The sequence below is a fragment of the Carlito syrichta genome, unplaced genomic scaffold, assembly GCF_000164805.1.
Source record: "Carlito syrichta isolate Samal-C Ts95f unplaced genomic scaffold, Tarsius_syrichta-2.0.1 Scaffold302718, whole genome shotgun sequence".
Taxonomy (NCBI): Eukaryota; Metazoa; Chordata; class Mammalia; order Primates; family Tarsiidae; genus Carlito; species Carlito syrichta.
Window position 1 is genome coordinate 232,384 of NW_007246814.1, and position 19,497 is coordinate 251,880.

General features: G+C 52.2%; 2 protein-coding genes across 5 annotated transcripts in view; both read right to left on the minus strand.

The window, feature by feature from the left end:
• HOXB3 (homeobox B3) overlaps nt 1-19,497 on the minus strand; it is a 40,724-nt gene that overhangs the window by 9,162 nt on the left and 12,065 nt on the right. The window contains exons 2-3 of one of the 4 annotated variants that reach the window (XM_021711835.1): nt 16,640-16,804; nt 15,431-15,609 (exon numbers count right to left, since the gene is read on the minus strand). The exons of 1 other annotated variant lie outside the window; for it this stretch is intronic. The gene's annotated coding sequence lies outside the window, so the exon portion shown is untranslated. Of the gene's footprint in view, nt 1-15,430; nt 16,088-16,639; nt 16,805-19,497 lie in introns of those variants that run through there. 2 more of the 4 variants (XM_008057084.1, XM_008057083.1) reach the window with 2 other exon arrangements.
• HOXB4 (homeobox B4) overlaps nt 17,102-19,497 on the minus strand; it is a 2,831-nt gene continuing 435 nt past the window's right edge. The window contains exons 2-3 of the mRNA XM_008057093.2: nt 19,445-19,496; nt 17,102-18,627 (exon numbers count right to left, since the gene is read on the minus strand). Of these exons, the coding sequence (XP_008055284.1) occupies nt 18,329-18,627; nt 19,445-19,496 (351 nt within the window). The 3' untranslated portion in view covers nt 17,102-18,328. The remainder of the gene's footprint in view (nt 18,628-19,444; nt 19,497) is intronic.

The following is a 19,497-nucleotide window of genomic DNA, read 5'->3' on the forward strand; positions in this document are numbered from 1 at the left end:
ATCTTTGGGTTTTTTCCTCCCACTTCCCAAGATAAGAAAAGTCAAGAATGTACCTCAGACCCTCCAGCTCTCCTAGCTGTTACTAACACTGGCGAGAGACAGTCACGGTGAAATTGAGGGGAGAGGAGGATCTGATCGCTTTAGGGACCACACAGCTTTGCCTTGAGGAATACTAAGAGCACCCGGAGGGCACCCAGTGAGAGGAGATGGGACTTCGGGAGGAGCGGGCCTGGAGCTGAGCGGGGTGGAGGAGCGTTCCAGAGAAAGCGGTGGACCTCTCCCCTCTCCGAGCCTCCCCAGCCCTTTGTGGTCCTCTGGCTACACACGCAGTGGTGCATAGCGGGGTGGGAGTGAAAGGACAGGGAAGCAAGAAACGAACCTGGAGACAAATTCAGAGGACGTGCACCCCCAAGTGCGGTAGGAGACAGATTGGGGGCTTCTTAATTCCGGAGTACAGAGCCCATTGGGAATGCTGGGAGGCGATTGGATCCCAGCGTGGTTTCTTTCTTGCCTTTTTCCTTCCCTTTTCAGAGGTTTCTGGCCAGTGGGTCGGTTGCCCCTGATTGGGGCTGGGAGCTGGAAGGTGGATGGTAGAACAGGCCCTCCCAGGTAACCTATTTCGTTTGAGGTTTAAGGTGTTGCTGCAGGCCAGGAGCTTTTCAAACTTCAGGGGACAAGGGTCGGGTAGGGTAGTTAGGCTCTTGAGCGGGCACTTGGGATGAGAGACACCAGAGCGGTATGAGGGAGGGTTCTGGGGTCTGGGAAAAGAGAAGGAGGGGAGAAGGGTTTACCATTCCCTTCAGTGAAGTTGTGATTAGGGCAGACTGAAGATAGAGAAGAGGGAACAATTTCTTCCTGGATTCAGGGAGGGCAACTTGGGCAACTTTGTGTGTGGGGGGGGGTTTGCTCACACCTCTGTGTGTGCCTGTGTGTGTGTGAGAGAGAAAAGGGAGAGAGAGAAATTGAAAAAGCAGAAAATTGAGAGAAAGATTAAGAGCCAGAGACATTAGTATAAACTAATAAAGGCCAAATAATAATAATAAAAGTAAAGATTAGAAGAAAATGTTCCTCTTCTATTCCGTTTCGGAACAGCCAGACCCCTCGCTCTGGCACTCTCCTCCTCTACCCCACTGGGTACCTAGTACTAGGGGACAAGGAGCACTTTAAGCCCCTTGAGCAATCACTGGCCACCTGTCCTTCTGGACCTTGGTGGGATCATGTCTGTTTCTCTCCCCCACAGAAGGTCCATCAGCAAGCAAACGAAAATTATCTTAATAAGCCCACAAACAGGCGGGCTCCTTTAAAACCGATTTCCGATCCTAGCCTCCGGGCAGCCAAGGATCCTGTTCCCCATTAAACCAGTACAAAATTCCCACAGGCCACGGCTAGATGGGGGGAGCTGGGGTCTGGGAGTGTGGGGGAGGTGTTTAGCGATGCGTTTCTTTCTGGCCCTGTCTGGTTCCTGATCACACACTGTTCCAGCTTCCCAGCCCAACTCTGTAGTGGCGGCAGAGTGGTGTAAAGTTCACACACTCACCAAATCGACATCTCCTCTGACGTATTCATGAAAATTTCAAAGTTGAGGTTTGTAAAGTGGGAAATGCCCGTGAAGAAGGCTCTCTCTCAGCATTCCGTTCCCCCACCCCCAGCTCTCTAATAATGCCAGAGCAGGAGGGAACAAAGGGGCACTGGGAAAAAGATCTCTGCACCTCCGCAGAGGCCCACGTAGACCGGGCTCAGCAGTTGCAGGAATCGAAAGAAGAAAAAGACCTTAACGGGGAAGAAGAAAAATCCACGCTGCACTCTTCCTCCACCCCAGGCGTGGGGGCGCTGCCCTCGCTGGGCCTAGCCCACTAGAGGGAGGCAGAAAAAACAGGGCAGCGCAAGAGTCTGCAGAGTCTACTGCGTGACTACAGAGGCCGCCTGAACATGCTGATGAGGGATGGTGGTGGTGCGAGGAGGGAGGGTGCTGCCAGGAGGGAGGGCAGAGGACTTGGCGTGGATACAACCCATTTTGAATCAGGGCTCTCCTCCCCAGTGAGTGTCCAGACAGGTGGGCAGAGGGCACAAGCTTGGACTCTTGGACATTCTGGGAGTAGGGGGTGGGAGTGGAGGGGTGCTGGGGGAGAGATGATCAGGCTAGAGAGGAACAGGGGTTCAGTCGGCTGTGAGTGGCCGAGCAAGTTTCTCCAGACAGATTGGATGTGTCTCTCCCAGCGACTTCTGTTTAGCAGACAATAACTCAGTGGATTAATAACCAATCAACTGAAGGCTTTCTGAATTGCCTCCAAATACAAAACTCCAGAGTCAGAATGGGACAGGGCCAGAGTCTGGGCCTGCCAGCCTTTTTGGTTTCTTTTTCTTTTTCAAAATAGGATTTGGGACTAGACTTTAGGAAGTTGAGCATCTAACCAGAGCCTGAGATTTCCAGAGCCCCAAAGATGAGGCTGTTTTCCATCTCTTCCCACTTCCCTCTGCCTTCTTCCCCCAGAATTCATATCCCAAACCACACTTCCTAAGGCGGTGTGGAAATCTCTCCTCCCCTGCCAGCAGCCTCATATTTCTGATCCTACATGACATTCCCCTTCTTACAACCATGTAACTGTGAGAAGCCTCCATTCCTTTCAAGTTGGGAAAGGAGATGGAAAATAAGAGCAACAACAGAGGAGGCGTCTTTCACCTTGCAGGTCTCCATCCTGGCTGCCCTAGAGGAGAGCTGACATAGTGTTGTGGTACCCTGTGTGTGCCTCTTCCCGGGAAGAGAGGGCCCACAGACCCAGGAGTTAGGGTGAGGCTGGGGAGAGGGGCACCTGTTGTCACAGAATCTCAACTTTGAAACCACAATTCAATCCCTGGGCTAGGGAAAGCGGCACCTCAAAAGCCACACTGAACAATTCCAGCCTTAGCCCAGCACCTGGCAGGAAAAGGGCCTTGCCCAGTGAGGGCCAGCTTCTCCTTCCTTAGCCCCTTTTCAAATGCCAACCCCAACCCATCCCAGCTAGCCAGCCCCTCTCCACTGCTTTCTAGTTCCATTGCTGTCTGCTGGACTTCTTCTCAGCTGAGAATAAGGATCCCTTCAGCAAGAGGGATAATCCAAACTCCAGTGGATTTCCTAGAGCCACTCTGAGTATCCATCCACTGCTCTAGAAGTGCACAAACTCTCCAAATATTGCAAATAAATGTGCAGTAACTTCTAGACCCCAATGCCCACAGAACTCCAGAACACACAGAGGAGCTGTCCTGCAGACGATGGGCACACAGAGAGGTACCCAATTTCAGAACTAGGGAGAACTAAGAGAATGGCCAGTCCAACTCTACCATTGTTATAGAGAAGGAAACTGAGGCTCAGGGCGAGGAGGTGATTTGTCTAGAGTCATACTTGAGATAGGCTTGGGAGTTGGGAGGCTTAGATTTTAGGCATTCCAGCTTGTCTGTGTGACAAGAGGCACACAGACCCAAGAGTACTCCTTGGGTCTCAGTGCTGCCTTCTGTAAACTCTGGGCATGTGTATGGAGGGGAGGGGTTGAACTAAATGATCCCTAAGTTCCCTTTCCGGACTGAAAGTTTGCTCCTCTAAGTGCTGATGTAAAAGTAAGTGACAATAAGCACTAATAAACTGAGTTCAGACAATAACAGGTACCATTGTGACCGAATGCAGATTAATTCCTCTAGGGATTTAAATGCTTACACCCTACCGTTGAGCACAAACCCCACCCCAGGGCCCTCCTCTCCCCACAGAGGCTCATACACTGGGTTTTACTGCTCTTCTGTGTGTGTGTGTGTGGGGGGGGTGTTTTCTAACCTCATTACCAAATCAAAAGTGCTATTTTTGGATGGAGCAACCCGAGCAGTAAATAATTAATTTGTATAATTAAAGGAGAAAGGCTTCAACTTGGCAATTTTTAACCAGGCATCAATGCATCCATTGTACCAGCCGAGCCTTCTCTCCCGACCCCCACCTCTGTCCACACACCTACCAGCCTCCCCAGTTGCCTCCCCCACAGTTAGAGACCGGCATTCCCCAGATGGCCAGCAGGGTCCACAGAGCCAGACTCTGCTCCCTTCCAACAAAGTTCCATTCTCTGCTGGGCTCCCCCACAGAAGTCCGTCTGCTGGCAGCTGCCCCTCAAAGCTTGTTCTCCCTATCCCCAAAGCTGTACCGGACTCCAGGTCCCAGCTCTCTGCTCAGGGAAACATGCAATCCACCTCCCTGGCTCAAGATGCCCCAACAATGCAGCGAGTTTGCATTTCAAGAAACTCCCATTAATATCAATTTACTTCACTGAAACCTCGGGTTCTTCATCAAGTTGATGATTTATGATAAAATCAATTAAATTACGGCCACTTAGGGCCCAGCCGCTTCCTCTCAGATTTCATTGGTGCGGGGCCCAAGTGTCTGGTGGAAAAATGCAAGTTTAGCTGGAGGCGAGGAAAGATAATTCTGCGGCTGAGAAAATTTAATGCAAAACAATTTCCAGGCAAAGCTGGGTGTCTGGACAGAAATGCAAAAGCCACTAACTGGCCCGTGGAAATAACTACCTGGGGGTCAAAATGTTTTTCTCCCCACCTCCATCATCCTGCATGGCCCCCTGGCTCTGTTCGCCTTTGTGCTCACTTGCCCCCTCCCACCTCAGGCAGAGAATTGGGGGAATTTGAGCAGTAATAGTGGGACCCAAGATTAAGAAGGCCCAGTTTCAGACCACGAATCTCCTGATCTTCCTCCTTTTCCTCTCCCCTCCCCACCCAACCATGCTCGCTAATTTCTCAGACTTCCATTGCAAAGTTAAAGGTTCCATGTGAAGATCAGGCTGGGTGGGCAGAGGGCACAGGAGGAAAGGGTGAGGAATAGGGGCAGGGGCTAGCCCAAGTGAGCTCTGCTGCATATGGCTGTGGGGGGGGGAAGTGCAGGCAGGAAGGAGCACTACCCCACGGGCAGGGCAAGGGACAGCAAAGTGTGTCCCAGAGTACCAGAACCAGAGAACAGGAGTATCCCTCCCGGCGTGCCAGCCCAATGTCCCAGCTCACAAAGCGATCCTGCAAACCCATGTGACAAGCCTCAACTGGAACGCACATCTCCCAACGTGCAGATGCACCCACACAATACACAAATACACTTATTCATGTGCGTGCTCGCACACTCTCCTTATACCTTACCCAGACCCACCACACTGTGCGCCTGCAAAGAGACAGTTCCCACTATCCCCCCACAGCTGGGAAAATAAATCCCTGCGCATCCGCCTGGCATCTCCTCCCACCCCAAGGAGAGGGGCTTCTCCGGCTCTGCTGGGTTTGGTTTTTGCTTTCCAGAACAGGCGGGGAGTAAACACAGCTTCTCTGAAGCCATAAATCACCCTTCTCCTACCTTCTCGGCTTAACACCCAGTCTCCGGGCAATCCCTTGTAGTTTCAGCTTCAAATAACCCGCTAGGTGCTAAAGGGTTGGATCATGGTGGCAGCTGGACTGTGAGAGCAGGGCCCAGCCGTCCCCCCTCCACTTCCCCCAGCAGATGCCCCTCACATGTTCCTCAACACCCACAGCTTCCAGCTCCCCTGGAATCCCAGGGCACCCGACACCACTCGTGAGTGGGAGAGCTCTCGCAGAGCCTAACCAGATCCTGTCCACACAAACCGCTCTACATTCCTCCACACTCGCCCTACACCCCAGGTCCCTGTATCCCCTCTCAGCCCCCACCCCGCCTCTCTAAGTTGCCCTCATCTTTGTCTTCCATTCCGGATCCCAGCCGGTGCCAGGAGAGAGGCCTGAGGATGGGGAGAGCTCAGCCATCCCGTCTCCTCCCCGGCCAGGCTCAGAGCGCCCTGGCTCAGCGCCCCACACTTACCTGTGCAGTCTCCCGCTAGGGCACGGGCAGCGGTGGGCGGCCAGGCGCAGGGCGCGCGGGGGAGCCGATTGCCAGGCCCCGGACCCTCGGCCCGGGCTGGGGCTCCGCCGCCGCGAACGGCCGCATCCTGGTCATCCAGCCCCCAGCGGCCCGGAGCGTCCCGCGGAGCCGGGGGGGAGAGGCCCGGATGCGCTCGCCCCCACCCCACCCACCCCACCCCGCCCCCGCCTCCGCCCCCGGCTTTGTTCGGCCTCCGCGGCCGCCGGCCGGAGGCGCGCGCAGGTCCTGCACTCGGCGCCCCTTTCCTGAGAAGCCGGGGATCCCCTCCTCCAGGGCCCGCGCGGGACGGCGGGGAGCCCAGGCCGGCCTGACACCGAGCTGGGCTCGGGGTTGAGAGCGGGCCAAGTTGCCGAGCCGAGAGGAGCCGCGACTGACAGGGGCACGGCCAGGCGCGGGGAGCGCCGGGGGCGGCATGGCGGAAGGCGGGCACACCGGCGGCTCTTCAATGTCACCAGCGAAATGGGTTCCATATGTCCTGCCCGGCGGAGAAAGGAGGGGAAGGGAACTCTGGGCAGGGCAGGACAGGCGGGAGGACGGGGGCGCAGTGCAGGCAGCAGAGCAATGGGGGGGGGAGCGGAGGGGCATGGGAAGGATTGGAGGGGCCAGAAAGAATTGGAGGGCCCTTTTCCCTCGAGTTTTCTAAAGCTGCTTAGCCTGAAGGAACTTTCTTTCCTTTTCTCCTTTCCCTTTCCATTCCTGAAAGATGGAGGAGGAAGGAGATTAGTAAGGAAAGCACCGGCTTGTTAAGGCTGGGGCTAGGGGATTTGACAGAGGAGATGTGAAAGTTCTTTAGGCGTCTGGAAGATCAACAACTTTTTCCCTCCCTAGAGAAAGAGGAGACCCAACCCACAAGGGGGAAGAAAAGCCAAGGAAGAACTCCCTGGTCCAGGTGTGAGAGACTGACCCCAATCCACTCCACCCCCTCCTGATGGAATTCTGTTTTGGGAGGTTCCAGTTATTAAGTTACTGACTGTGGTGGTGGTAATGGAGACTGAATTGTCCAGGACACCTTAGCCATTCCCTGGCACCTCATTCCTACCCCAGCTGCCTCACATCTGATGTAGCACCCCCAAGGGCCTACTCTAGAGGCAGTTGCTTCTGAGATGGCCTGGGCTTTGGGCAGCTTCCTGTAAAGAAAAAGGAGAGAGAGAGAGAGAGAGAGAGAGAGTGCACGGGGTGTGGGGAGCCTACTGCCCAAGGGCTTTGGGCTCTTTCTTGTTTCTGCCTCTATTTCTCTTTTCTGAGATTTCTGCCTTTTCTAACCATCTCTGTTGTGTCTGCTCCTGTCTCACAGCCCCTTTGTCTTCTCACACTCTGCCTCTCTCCCTGTCTTAGATGAATATGAATTGAGCCTCGAAAAGGACTTAGGAGCTTACTCAGGCTGGTTCTCTCCTTCTCTCTCCTCTGTGGGGGAGCCCATCCTCTGTCGTGAGAGAGAGAAGGGAGCAAGGTGAGTGGTTTCCTTTCTACTCCACATCTCACTGAACTCTGAGTGGTATATGTCCACCTGAGTTGTGGGGCTCCTCTTTCCAGGACAACTTCCCTTCCCCTCTGGCTGGCCTTTGTGTCCACTCTCCCTGTCACCTCTCCTTGGGCTCAACCTTGACTTCCCACCCCAGAAAGGGATCCTGCTGCTTGTCTCTCCCTGGGTCCCTCTCCTTGTCCTTCATCCTCTCACTCTTCGTCATCCTATCCAGTTCCTCTTTAAGCCTGGCTTCTTGAAGACACAGAGATAAACACTACAATTATACAGAGAAAGAGGATACCAGCAGCGAGTCAGAGGACGAGACGGAGTCAGCAGCCTTCCTAGAGCCCTGTCCACCAAATGTATTCTAGCCCATCCCCTGAACAACACAAAAGCAAATCAGAGGGATGGGGGGTGTGGAACTGGCAAGAGACAGGGTGTTTCATGACTAAATGAACCAAATGCATTTATAAACAACAACAACAAAGTCTTTTCAAACTTGCTGATTTGGGGGGTGGGCCTAGATGCCTGGAGGAGGGCTTCAGACCTCACTTAGGGGGATATAGTGAGATAATGGTGGCAAGGGATGGTGCCCCTGCTTTGTCTCCTGGGGAAGGGTCTATGTGTGTTGGGGAAAGGGAGGGGGATATCAGTGTCACCTCCCCTCCCCAGGGCCAGAGGAGACAAAGACCTGAAGGGGGTTGAGAGAATAAAGAGGCAAAAAAGCTGAGAGGTGGGGGGAGGAAGCAGCCGTCCACATCCCAGGCAAGTGATGGGAGAGGGAAAAAAGGAGGGGGAGGGAGAGGGGGAGATGCAGACACAGGGGTAGGGGGCCTGAGGGACTGGCTCCCGGTTCTCCCTGCTACTTATGGCCTGGCTCAAAAAGCAAGCCCCCTTTTTGTTCTCCATCCTCCAAAACAGGCTGAATTCAGAAGCTAATAAAAAAAACGATTCTACCCTCTTCCTTTCCCTCCATGGCCCTCCTCCTTTCCAAGGAGGTGATCCCTCCTCCCTCTCTCAGGGACTCCAAGATTTTGGCCTACATTCTGGGGCATCAGTTTGGGGGTGAATTCACTTTCTTCACATTGATTACCCCCCACTACCTTCCCAGGTGAGGGAGAAGTAGAAATGCTTGCCTTTCACAGTGAGTGTGGGATTCCCTAGCACTTGAGGGCGTGGGGAATGGGACTGAAGGGTTTGGAACCCCTATCCCCTAGGTCTCTTTGCTGCCTCCTCCAGCCTTTCCTGCTCCCCCACAATCTCCTGCCCTGAATCCAAATTCTCCCCAGGTTTTTTCATCCAGGCCAGGCAATGCCCCTACCCATCCCAGCCTAAGGTCTTGGTCGCCTTCTTCTCTTTCTCCCCAAACCCTTTTCTATCCAGACTCCCCGAATGGGGAGGCTCCACTACCACCCACCGCAAACCGCTTGTAAACAAGGATGGGACTTAGTGTCCACTTGAAGCAGAGAGTGGAAGCTCCTGGATGCTGCAAGGACTGTGGCCTAAACTGCCACTCCACGAAGCTGATGCCATGAATAATTAACGCCTGGGCGCGGTGAGGCTCTATAATTTTCCTGCTCAAAGGTTTACACTAGCAGGCAGAGTTAAATATCACAGATAATAGTGGCTATAAAGTTAGTTGGCCTGACTCCAGTCAGGGAATAAGCAGCCAGTAGTCTGGACTGGACTTGGTGAAGGCTCTGGCCCTCTGCTCCTCATGCATCCATCACAACTTTGAGGCACAGTACAGGACGGCCCCAGAAGCCACCTCTGGCTTTGCTCTTCCCTGATGTGGAGGAACTGTAACCTCCACATGAAACCATAGGGGAAATCTACTAGCTCTTCCCCTCCATAGTCTGTGCCCCATTGCTCCCTTTTTGGCTGGGGGCTTGGGTATGAACACACCCCATGACCTCAAACACTCTTTAACTTTCTGGGACTGCTTGATTCCTAGAACATTTATTTTCTAGAAACACTTAAGGGAACTTCTCCCCCCTTTCGCCCCAAACACACAGTTCAGCACTGCTGAGGAAACTTTTCTTTGTTTCAGGAGGTCGAAGGAAGGCTCCTGGGGTGTGAATTCATTTCCTTGTTTTGTTTGCCAGGAGGGTGGGGAGCCAGGGTTTACAGCATCTCTCTCTGCCCTTCACCCTTTGCCTGCCTCCACTGCCTCCCCCAATTTTGGCAACTCCTTCCCTGCCCTCCATAACCCATCAGTCCTATAAATTAAGCTTTAATACTATAACGCCATCCCTCCCGTCCCTTTCCAACTGCGGAAAACTTTGGTTTGGTCTCTGATTACAAAAAGCTTGGCCTTCAACTCCAGCAATTTCTTCCTCCTCCTCTACCTCTCTTGCTCCCAGGCTCCTTCTGCCTCCGGAATTGTTCACCCAGGGCTGGAGTTGGAGAAGCCAAACTCTTGGAGGGGAACTGCTGAAAAATGAACCTCTGTCTGCTGCTGCAGGAATGTTGGCTCTATCAGCCTCGCAAATATAATTTTTATATTAGGTCGTGGTCTTTGACTAGGTTTATATGCCAATGAGGCATTTCTGGTTTACCAAATTTATACAAATCTCGCCTTAATTGATAATCACAGATGCCGTAATTTAAGACTTCCAGCTATAGAGCTTTCATATTAACTGCTGATATATTACTGTAAATCGTCTGAAATAACCAACTCCTGGGAGCATAGCAGAGAGGGAGGAAGTGCCTCCGAGAGCGACTCTCTCCCCGGCCGTAGAAACAGCCCAGCTTCCACATCATTTTCCATGAGAAATGATTTATCGAAGACATGGCCATAAACAACACAACTCGCTCACAAACAGACGCAGACGCACACGCACACGCGCGCGCACACACACACACACACACACACACACACACACACACACACAATGGCTGGCATGCCGGCCGAAAAGCTGACACCCATATTGCTATAAATCAAGAAAAAGGTTGGAGGAGAGAGAGAGAGAGAGAGAGAGAGAAAGGGAGACAGGGAGAGAGAGGGGCGAGAGAGAGAGAGAGAGAGAGAGAGAGAGAGAGAGAGAGAAGAGGAATATTCCTAAAATCTCTATGCAATGCCTCAATGGGTATAAACACACAGAGCACCGTGTGAAGAGAAATGGCAGGAAATGAAGATGGCTATTTGTCACATTTTACGACAATAACATTAATAACAAACAATAAATTTACATGGACGTATAAGACGCGGTAGGTAGTGAGAAATCCCTTCTACTTACAATACCCCAGCCCGCGGTGTGGCTCCAGCTGCGGGGCTGTTTTATTGCTGCCTCCCTTTCTTTTTCTGTCTCTCCCTCTCTCTCTCTCCCCCTTTCTCTTTTTTTCTCGGGGTACAGGCTTGTTTTTCAAAGGACAGTTGAATTGCACGTCAGAAACAGGGAGACCAAGCCTGCGATTTTCCTGACGAATACATATCTATTCTGCAACCTCGGCATTAATTATTTAATGAATCACGTGACCAGGAGGGGGAAGGGGGTCTTTCGATTTCAGGCTCAAAGGACCACTATGACCTTCCCCTTCAGGAGGAGAAATTTTCCTGCGAAATAAGTTCCCCCCAACCCACCACTGGAATAGTAGCGAAGTCTCCCATCTCTCTCCCACATTCACATCTATACCTACCACAACTACAGCTCCCTAACCCCCCTAGACACACACTTACCCACAGCCCACCTCTCCTCTCTCCCTTCTCCTCCGGCTTCTGCTTAGTTTGTGGAGGTGCAGAAATAGTCTGCAGGGGCGTCTGGGGGGTGGGGGTGGGGTGGGCGCAGAGCCCTTCTCCAAGCCCCTGGATTTCTCAGCTTCTAGTTCTCCTCTCCACATCCTTTAGGATCAAGGTTCCCTCCCCAACTCCATTTTCTCCCCCGCTCCTGGGGTATTTATACCAGTGGGACCTGCTCCCCCTCTTCCTAACTAATTGACAAAATTTCTACAAGGACCAGCTTGAAAAGAAACACTTCCCAAGTCCACGTTATGTATGTATAAAGAATGGGACTTCTGGCTTCAATTCTCTTTTTGGTCTTTTCTTTTACCTTTTAAAGAGGCAAAAAAGGGACAGGGTGAAGAGATGACTCTGGAGCTCCCAGAGTTAGAATAACCACAAGGGGTACTCCCCCCCCCCGTTGTGTTGTTACTACCATAGCGAACTAAATTCTACTGATGGTTTGAAAATAGGCTCTAGAGACAAAGACTGGGGCTAAGGTTTCTACACAAAAGAAGTGGACACTCAGCCTCTACCTATGTCACACCCTGTCTCAGCCACCACCACCACCCCCACCTCCCAACACACCAGTGAAGACAGCTGGAGATTTGAACAGGAGAGGGGGAAAAGGGAAGAAAGGCTTTGAAGTCGGCCTGGCAGCCCCAAGATTTCTATTTCCCAGGTGTTAGTACCCCTAGCTTCCAATCAGCAGACAACCGGGACTGATCAATGGGAAAAAGATGGGGGGGGGGTGCGTGTTAAAGGGTTAAGCACCAGGAATAGGAGAAATCTATCCTATCTAGGCCTAAAGAGAGAGACATACCCAGAGTCCTTCACCTCAAATATAAACAAAACAAAAACAAAAATCCCCCAAACTTGACCAGTGACATACAGCCAAAATCAGAGTTCTTGGCCGGGGCACGGGGTGAGGGTGGGGGCGGAGGTGCAAAGGAAAGCAGAAGTGACATTCCTAAAGAAGTCCCTCGCTGCACATTCCCAGCCTTATCTGTCTTCGGCAGCCCTGGGGTAGCCGGGACCACAGCCGCCGGGGCAGGCGGGGAATCCAGGAAGAACAAACGCGCTTCGGGGGCCGAGGAGCCGGGGACCCAGGGGCCCTCCCACTGGTTTGTCTGGAGGGGTCTAAACTAAAAGAACCCAGTGGGGAGAAGGTTAAGGACCTAGCCGTCTGAACAAATCCCAAAGAAACAGCCACCCCGGTGTCGGCCGCGGAGGTTCCAGCTGTGGCGGCTGCTCGGGCAGGAAGGCGCTGGAATCCCGCTCCCGCCGCACGGGGTGGGGGCGCCGGCGGGGCCCTGGCTCTGTGGGGGGGGGGGAGGTGGTCGGCTTTGAATGTCCAGATACAAAACACAGACTGGTATTGAATTCAGCCCGATCCGATGTGCCCCCCCCCTCCCGGCTCCAGCGAGGGCAACTCCCTGCAAGGTTCTGGCCACAAATCCATTTTGAAAAACGGTCCTTCAAAGAAAAACACTCCGCTAAAGTCTAAAACAAAAATAGGACAGAGAAAGAAGGGGGAAAGGAAGAGAAAGGGGGTAGAGACAAGATAATATGTGGGACATGGGAAGGCAGCAATCTCAAACCAAGAAACTATTTTTAAGGGGGGGGGAGAGAACAGCAGAATGACACGCAGGCACGCCGGGCAGGTTCTGTTAAAATGCCCACTCTTTTCGGATCCTGGGAATGTCCACGTTCAAATAAACAAGCGCCGGAGCTCGAGCCGAGCGCTTTCTTGCGGCCGATAAAGCGAACGTTTAGACTGTGAGAAAGGCGAGATTGATTTACGAATCTGAACGCGCCGGTTTTATGGCCGATCACAAATCCGTCAGCGCTCAACTCACGCTGGGAAACTTCCCAACTCCGTTTTCCAAGCAGACCTCCTCCCCAGCCGCCGCTTCCCAGGGAGACCCACCCCCACGCTGTCGCCGCGGAGGGCTCTGGCCGGACTGGAAGGCCCCCTCTGCCCAGGCCAGGGGGTGGAAGTAAGACGGAGAGTGGAGAGGGCTGAGGGAACTGAGGGTGGAGGGAAAGGGAGAGAGGTCAAAAAATTGGGAGGACTGGGGTGGTACTATAGCTGTCTGGGAGTGAGGGAAAGGATGTGCTACAATTGTCTGGTACCCCCGGAAGGCTGAAATCCTTAGGTGAACCCCATCCTCTTTCCCTTTGGTGGGGCCCTCATCCTCACATTGCTGGCAGCAGTTTGTAAAATCCCAGGTGCTTAGGTCTTCCTCACTTGGGCCTATAGAGGGCCCATAATTGGTTATCAAGATAGCATACATAAGGGTTATCTGCCCTTATGGGTCAGGAGTGTACAAAATCCCCCCAGCCCCAAATATTTTCAGTTCAGGAGCTGCCCAGCTCGCCTTTCTGCTCACCCTCATTCCTTCCTGAAGCCTCCAGACTCTCTACGTATGCCACCCAGGGACAAAGGAGAGAATACCAACCACTCCAGCTATTTCTAGCCTGAGATGGAGTCCCCAAATTACAGGAAACCAACAACCCACACACAGTCTTAACCTCTTCTGGGCAGGAGTCTGTCAGTCTGTCTTTGTTTCTATCTCCCCCTAAGATGCTGGCGTGGATTTTTTAAATATAGCAAATAGAATACAGTTTTGGAAAGGCTCTGTGTTCCGAGCTCATCTCTTGGCAAATTCACCTCCCTGCTATCTCTTAAAATGAAAAGTTTCTGGAAACTTTGGCTAACATAGCAGAGCTGACCCTGTTAAGTGGTCTGCATGGATTCTCCTCCCATTCCTACTGCTCTCCTGGTAGCTGAGGTCCTCCAAGGGCTCTGGGATGGGGGGAGACTGGACACTGGGAAGGGGGGTAGAGGTAATTATAGAAATAGCTTCCTGAACAAAGGGACTTCAGAAAATGGGTTGAGAGGCCGTGGATTTGGATGTCAGCCCTCAGAGAGATGGCAGCCTCCAAAGGAATGTTCGTGGTGGGAGCCCTTTCTCTCCTTACAACCCAGGGGCTTATTCTTCTGACCCTCTGAGGCCCCGTGGATGGAGCCCCTCCAGCCTCTCATATCTTCTCCCTTTGTCTTTCTTTCCTCGGCTCTCTCCAAGCAAAAGAGAAAAGGAGGGATGATCATGGGGGTGGGGGAGAGGGTGGTTCGAGTATGGCCTGCGGAAGGGGCTGTGTGCTGAGAGACAGATAAGCATCCTACTTCCCTCCCCGGACTGACCCCTCAAGCTAAAATTTTTATTCCTTTTCTCCTTAACAGACAATAATAGAAAAATAATCTAGAATTTCAAGATAGCAAACAAGGGCTTGAGGCCTAGAGGAGACAGGAGAAGATGGGACCTATGACAACTCAAGGACCCCTCCCTGCAGAGGTGTGACTTTCCCTCCTGGGCAGGAGGCAAGAGCCAACACAATGTCCAGTCTCAGAGAGGTCAAGGGGCTTCCGAGGTCATTTTGTGGTTCTAATACTGAGCTAATCGCCTAGAAAACGTGGCCTCTCCATGAACTCTCTCTCCTGCCAGCCTCCCGCCTCCAAATTCGAAGTGAGGCCTCAGGGAAAAAAAGCCGGCACATTCAGGTCTGATGCGGAGCCTACTCCCTCAACCTGAGAAGCAGGGCTTCAGAGGAGAGAATAGAGCCCACAAAGCGATACAGCAAAAGGAAACCAAACCGAACACTGAGCCTCCAGGAAGAAGGTCAGAGTGGGAGCAGAGGAGGAATATTTCTGCATCAACGCACCTCGCCTGTGAACTGAGCAGTTTCCTGCTCCAGAGAGTAGCACATATTTAACTACAATCCCAAGCTAGACACCAGGAAGAACGAACACATCTACTTATACCCGCTCCAAGGCTGGGGCATTCCTTCTAAGAACTGGATTCGATTTTTTCCAGGAGGCGGCAGTGACAACATCTCCCCGGTAAACAGGCAGAGGGGGACACCAGCTCCTGGTGTAGACAAGCAGAGTCACAGGAACACAACGACCACATGTGCACCTCGGGAGACACATGCATGCACACACGCTGGGGCTCGTAGTGCCCGCCGGCATTTCCCAAAACCAGAGAAGTGCTGAGCTGCTTCACAACCAACCTTCTCTGGGGTTTTTCAGGGGCCCTTACACTTCGGTCCCAATCAGTTCAAACACTCTCCAGGTGTCGAGGCCCCTCTCTCCCTCTCTGACCCAAGCATCAGTCATCATAAAAGGCAGCAAACCTGCCGAAGCGTCTACCATAAAAACCCAGCCAAGATAGTTGAAAAAGAAAAAGGAGGAGGCGAGAGAGTGTTTCTTCTTTCGCTTGTGAAAAGAGCTCATAAAACGATCAAAAAAAAAAAAAAAAACCAGCCCAGGCCAGGGCTTTGTTACCTTTGCGCCTCTCGCCTCCTCTTGCCCGAGCTCCGCCGATCCCATTCATGCCGGAAAGGCTTCTTCCAAACTGAGAGAAAAAAGTTTTCAACTTTATGGTTCCAAATTTTTTCCCCCTCGCAGATCCGGGAGAGACGGCTAACACTTTTTTCCCCCAACAGCCGGTCTGCGGAGATTTGCTGTTGAATAATAACAAAGGAGAGAGGATACGTATTTAAAGAAAAGAAGTGATTAATGGTTTTCTGTATAATTCTCACATTTTTCTTAGCTCTTGTCTACACAGAATGGCTGTGAACTTTAAGCTCCATAGAAGTCTTTTTTTTTTTTTTTAATTCTATTCATACCTTCCAACGAGCAGCTTTGATTTTGTTCTTTAGAGACATTCCTGGGGGGGGCATATGCTTTTTAAGAACTATTTCTCCTCTCGACTAAGGGCCACCACATCCCCTTGCTGCTAAAACATCACACCGTGATCCGACCGAGAAAAAGCTCGCCCTTCTCATCCTCCAGGTCCAGGGCGATTTTTTATGGGTCTCTCGGCAGCGTTTAAACAGGCAGTTCAACCACTCTTTCTTTTGCTGGGGACACCAGCCCTGTAGGTTTCCTGGCCCTACCCAGCCTCCAACGACCTGCACTGCAAACCGGAGGAATGCAAAATAAATAACAATAAAACGTGCGAGTGGGATTGGCTGTTTTTATTTTCTGAAAGGAGATGGGACCAAAAAAATGACTTTTAACTGCATATGCTTTCCTGAGCCCCAAGCCTTTTGGAGGCGGGGTGGCTGTACCCTGGACCACCGGACCACAGACCCAGAGGCTGGAGCTCCCAGAACTTAGAACTTCTCGACGGTGCTGCACAAAAGCGGCCAGAGCCTGCCAGCGCTTCTGAGGGTCACCCGAATCCCATTCCCCTTCCCCCACTCCATTCTAGGGGTGACTGGGACCTCAGAGACAGAAAGCTATTTGGTCCCCAGTCATACTTTCGATACTTTCTATGAGAAAGAAAATGAAAATTAATACAGGAGCAGGGCTTCACAAAAGAGGCCATTTGTCTTCTTGATTATCTATTTGCTTGTCAGAGTTTGAGCTATGGCACCGGCTAGCTCCTTTGTAATATAAAAATACTCTGAAAACCTGCAAACACCCAGAAACATCTGTGCAAAAAATTAGACTCATTAAAGCCTTAAACACCTCAGAGGAAAGCGATACCTTCTTATGCTGGGAGGAAAGAGGCCGGCCTCCTGAATCCTCTCTCGGAACTTTAATAACCAAAGAGCCGTCTGTCTAGAAGGAGACAGCTTAACCGCATTTTATTTGCTTATGACAAATAAATCACAATATGAAAGGCTTTGCCGTACTTAAGCCTCTTGTGTCCTACAATGAAACATTTTCTTCCATTAGGGACTGGAATCGGCCCTCCCAGTTCTCTCAATCCATTTTTGGACTGGAGGGAAAAAATTAAAAGCCCCAAACAAAACACACCCACCCCAAAAGGAAAACAAACCAGCTACCACAATTTGGAGTCCTCTGACATAGAAATTCCCATCAGATCCTTTGAAAAAAATCTCCAACCACATACAATGTGAGGCTGAATCCACCAGGGTGCTTAAAATATACTCTGGGTGGCATCTGTCCATATCTTTACATCAAGGTTTCAACAAAAACACGCTGTGCTGGTCACAAGAAACCAAACATTTATTTCTATTGTCACTCTGTACAGGACACAAATTTTCACGCCAACGAAATGGTCTAGACTCAGGCAGCCCCAGAGGTAGGAAGGGGCCTGGTTTGGAATGTCAGAAAGAGAAAAAGAGAGAGGACACACATGACATAAAATAATAGCAATAATAATAATATTAATAATAATAATAATAATAATAAATGATGCAACAATCATAAACTACCGGAGAGGGCTCTGCAACATTCTCCTCCCAGACTGGGAGGGGCACATTTTATTTCCTAGATTCACATTCATTTCCAGCCTGGGAGAGAGACCTCCCCTGTACACAACTCTGGATTGGCGAGAGTTCCTGCCCAGCTCCCAGAACTCAACTGGCCCCTCACCCTGCCCGGCATGACTTGGCCTTCCAGAAGAAAGCCCTCCCAGGTCTCTGGGTCTCTCTTTTTTCCTGGGACTCAATTTCCCTGTTTGCTCCTAAGTTGTCAAGGCCGCCCTCTCCCCCACTTGTCCCCTTCCTTCTGTTCCCCACCCCTCAGCCCCGAGATGGAAGGGGGTGAGCAGTCATTGTCCCCCCATGAAAGGGCACTGAGGACGAGGGAGGTTGTGTGTGTGTGTTTGTTACCGTGGCCAAAACACTGCGCTATCTGGCAGTCAGAGGGTGCTTTCGCTGGGTGTCAGGAGTGGGGGACAAAGAAAGAAAATCCAGGCTGTCTTCCAGCAGCAGCAGCAGCAGAGGCGGTGGCGGCGGAGCCGGGCCTCATTTGTTAGCCGGGTGTCTAGGTAATGGTCGCCACCGAGGCCCGTCCTCTCCTCGGCAGAGTAAACAAGACAGATGGGCCTGGGCCTGGCGTGATTAAAGATGAAACGTGGATCCATCTTCGCCAAAGCTGAAAACGAGGAGCTGCAGCCTCCTCCTATTTCTCTTTCTGTCTTTTTTTTCTTCCTTCTTCTTCCTTTTTTTTTTTTCTTTCCCTTTCATTTTTTAAGGAAGAAAGCAAGAGACTTGAACCTTGCTTCTGGGGGGCCTCCCTGGCTCCCTATTGTCATTTTTATAAATAAAGCTTCCCCTCCCCCTCTTCTGCCTTTATTGTATATAAAGGGGGGGAGGGCAGATAGGTTTTCCAGGCCCAGGTCTTGGGCACCCTCCCCTCCCCACTTCCCTCCGCGCTCGTTGCCCACCCCCACCCCGAGGTTCGTGGCTCCCGCGTTGGGGGGACCTAGAGCGCGGGGGGGCCTCCGTTGGGCCGGCCAGGGGGCCCTCCGGCTGCGCCTGCGGTGCCACCCGAACGGATCTTGGTGTTGGGCAACTTGTGGTCTTTTTTCCACTTCATGCGCCGGTTCTGGAACCAGATCTTGATCTGGCGCTCGGAGAGGCAGAGCGCGTGGGCGATCTCCACCCTCCGGCGCCGCGTCAGGTAGCGGTTGTAGTGAAATTCCTTCTCCAGCTCCAAGACCTGCTGGCGAGTGTAGGCGGTCCGAGAGCGCTTGGGCTCCCCGCCGGCGTAATTGGGGTTTACTGGACACACACAGAGAGAGGGAGAAAGAGAAAGTTTTATTGCCCCCAAAGGGAGGAGGGAGAGCCCTTTCTTCCAGCTAACTCAGCGTCCGCCTCCCTCCTTCTCCCGCCACCTCTTCTTCCTTCAGAGGGGAAAAAGCCGAAAAGGAAAGAAAGCGAGACCCAAGGAAGAGAAAGAGCCCTTCAAGTTTTGGAGGACTGTGCTGTTGTCCTTGTTTGGGTAACTGGGGAGGAGAGTGAGGAGTCTCCCCGAGATTTTAATTGCTCTTTTCCCCTTGACCTGGCCCCCCCAACGGGAGACTGAGGGGTAGAAGGAGGGGGGCTTCCCTAAACCTTTCCTGTGTTTCGTTCCCACCCTCACCACTCAGACTCCAAGCAGCGCCTGCCCCCAGTAAAAAACTTTTGCCCACTTCTTCAGCCAAGGAGTCAGACTGGAAGAAAGGAAAAAATAAATACTGGGAGTCGACTCAACTCCCTGCTTAAATACGGATTACCTCCTCCTCCTCCTCCTCCCCCACCTCCCACAGCCCTCCCCAACTTCCAACTTCACTGAGACTGCATCTCCCTGGCGAAAAAGTCGCTGGTGAGAATGGTGAAGAGGATGGGGAACCGACTTCAAAGGCGCAGGGCCCACCAGGCCATAAAAATTTATGGGGGATGTAATTATGTGGCTCTGAAAACAGGCGACCGTAAATCTCTGGCAATGGCGAGTTTATAGCGGGGACAATTGGCTTCCCCAGCTCACCCCCCATGCCTCCGAGGTCCCTTCGGTGGAAAGCGCCAGGGTGGGAGGGGGAAGGGGTGCCCACGCACTCACCCGTGCTCACGTGAACTTTGCGCATCCAGGGGTAGACGACGGGCTCTTTGCAC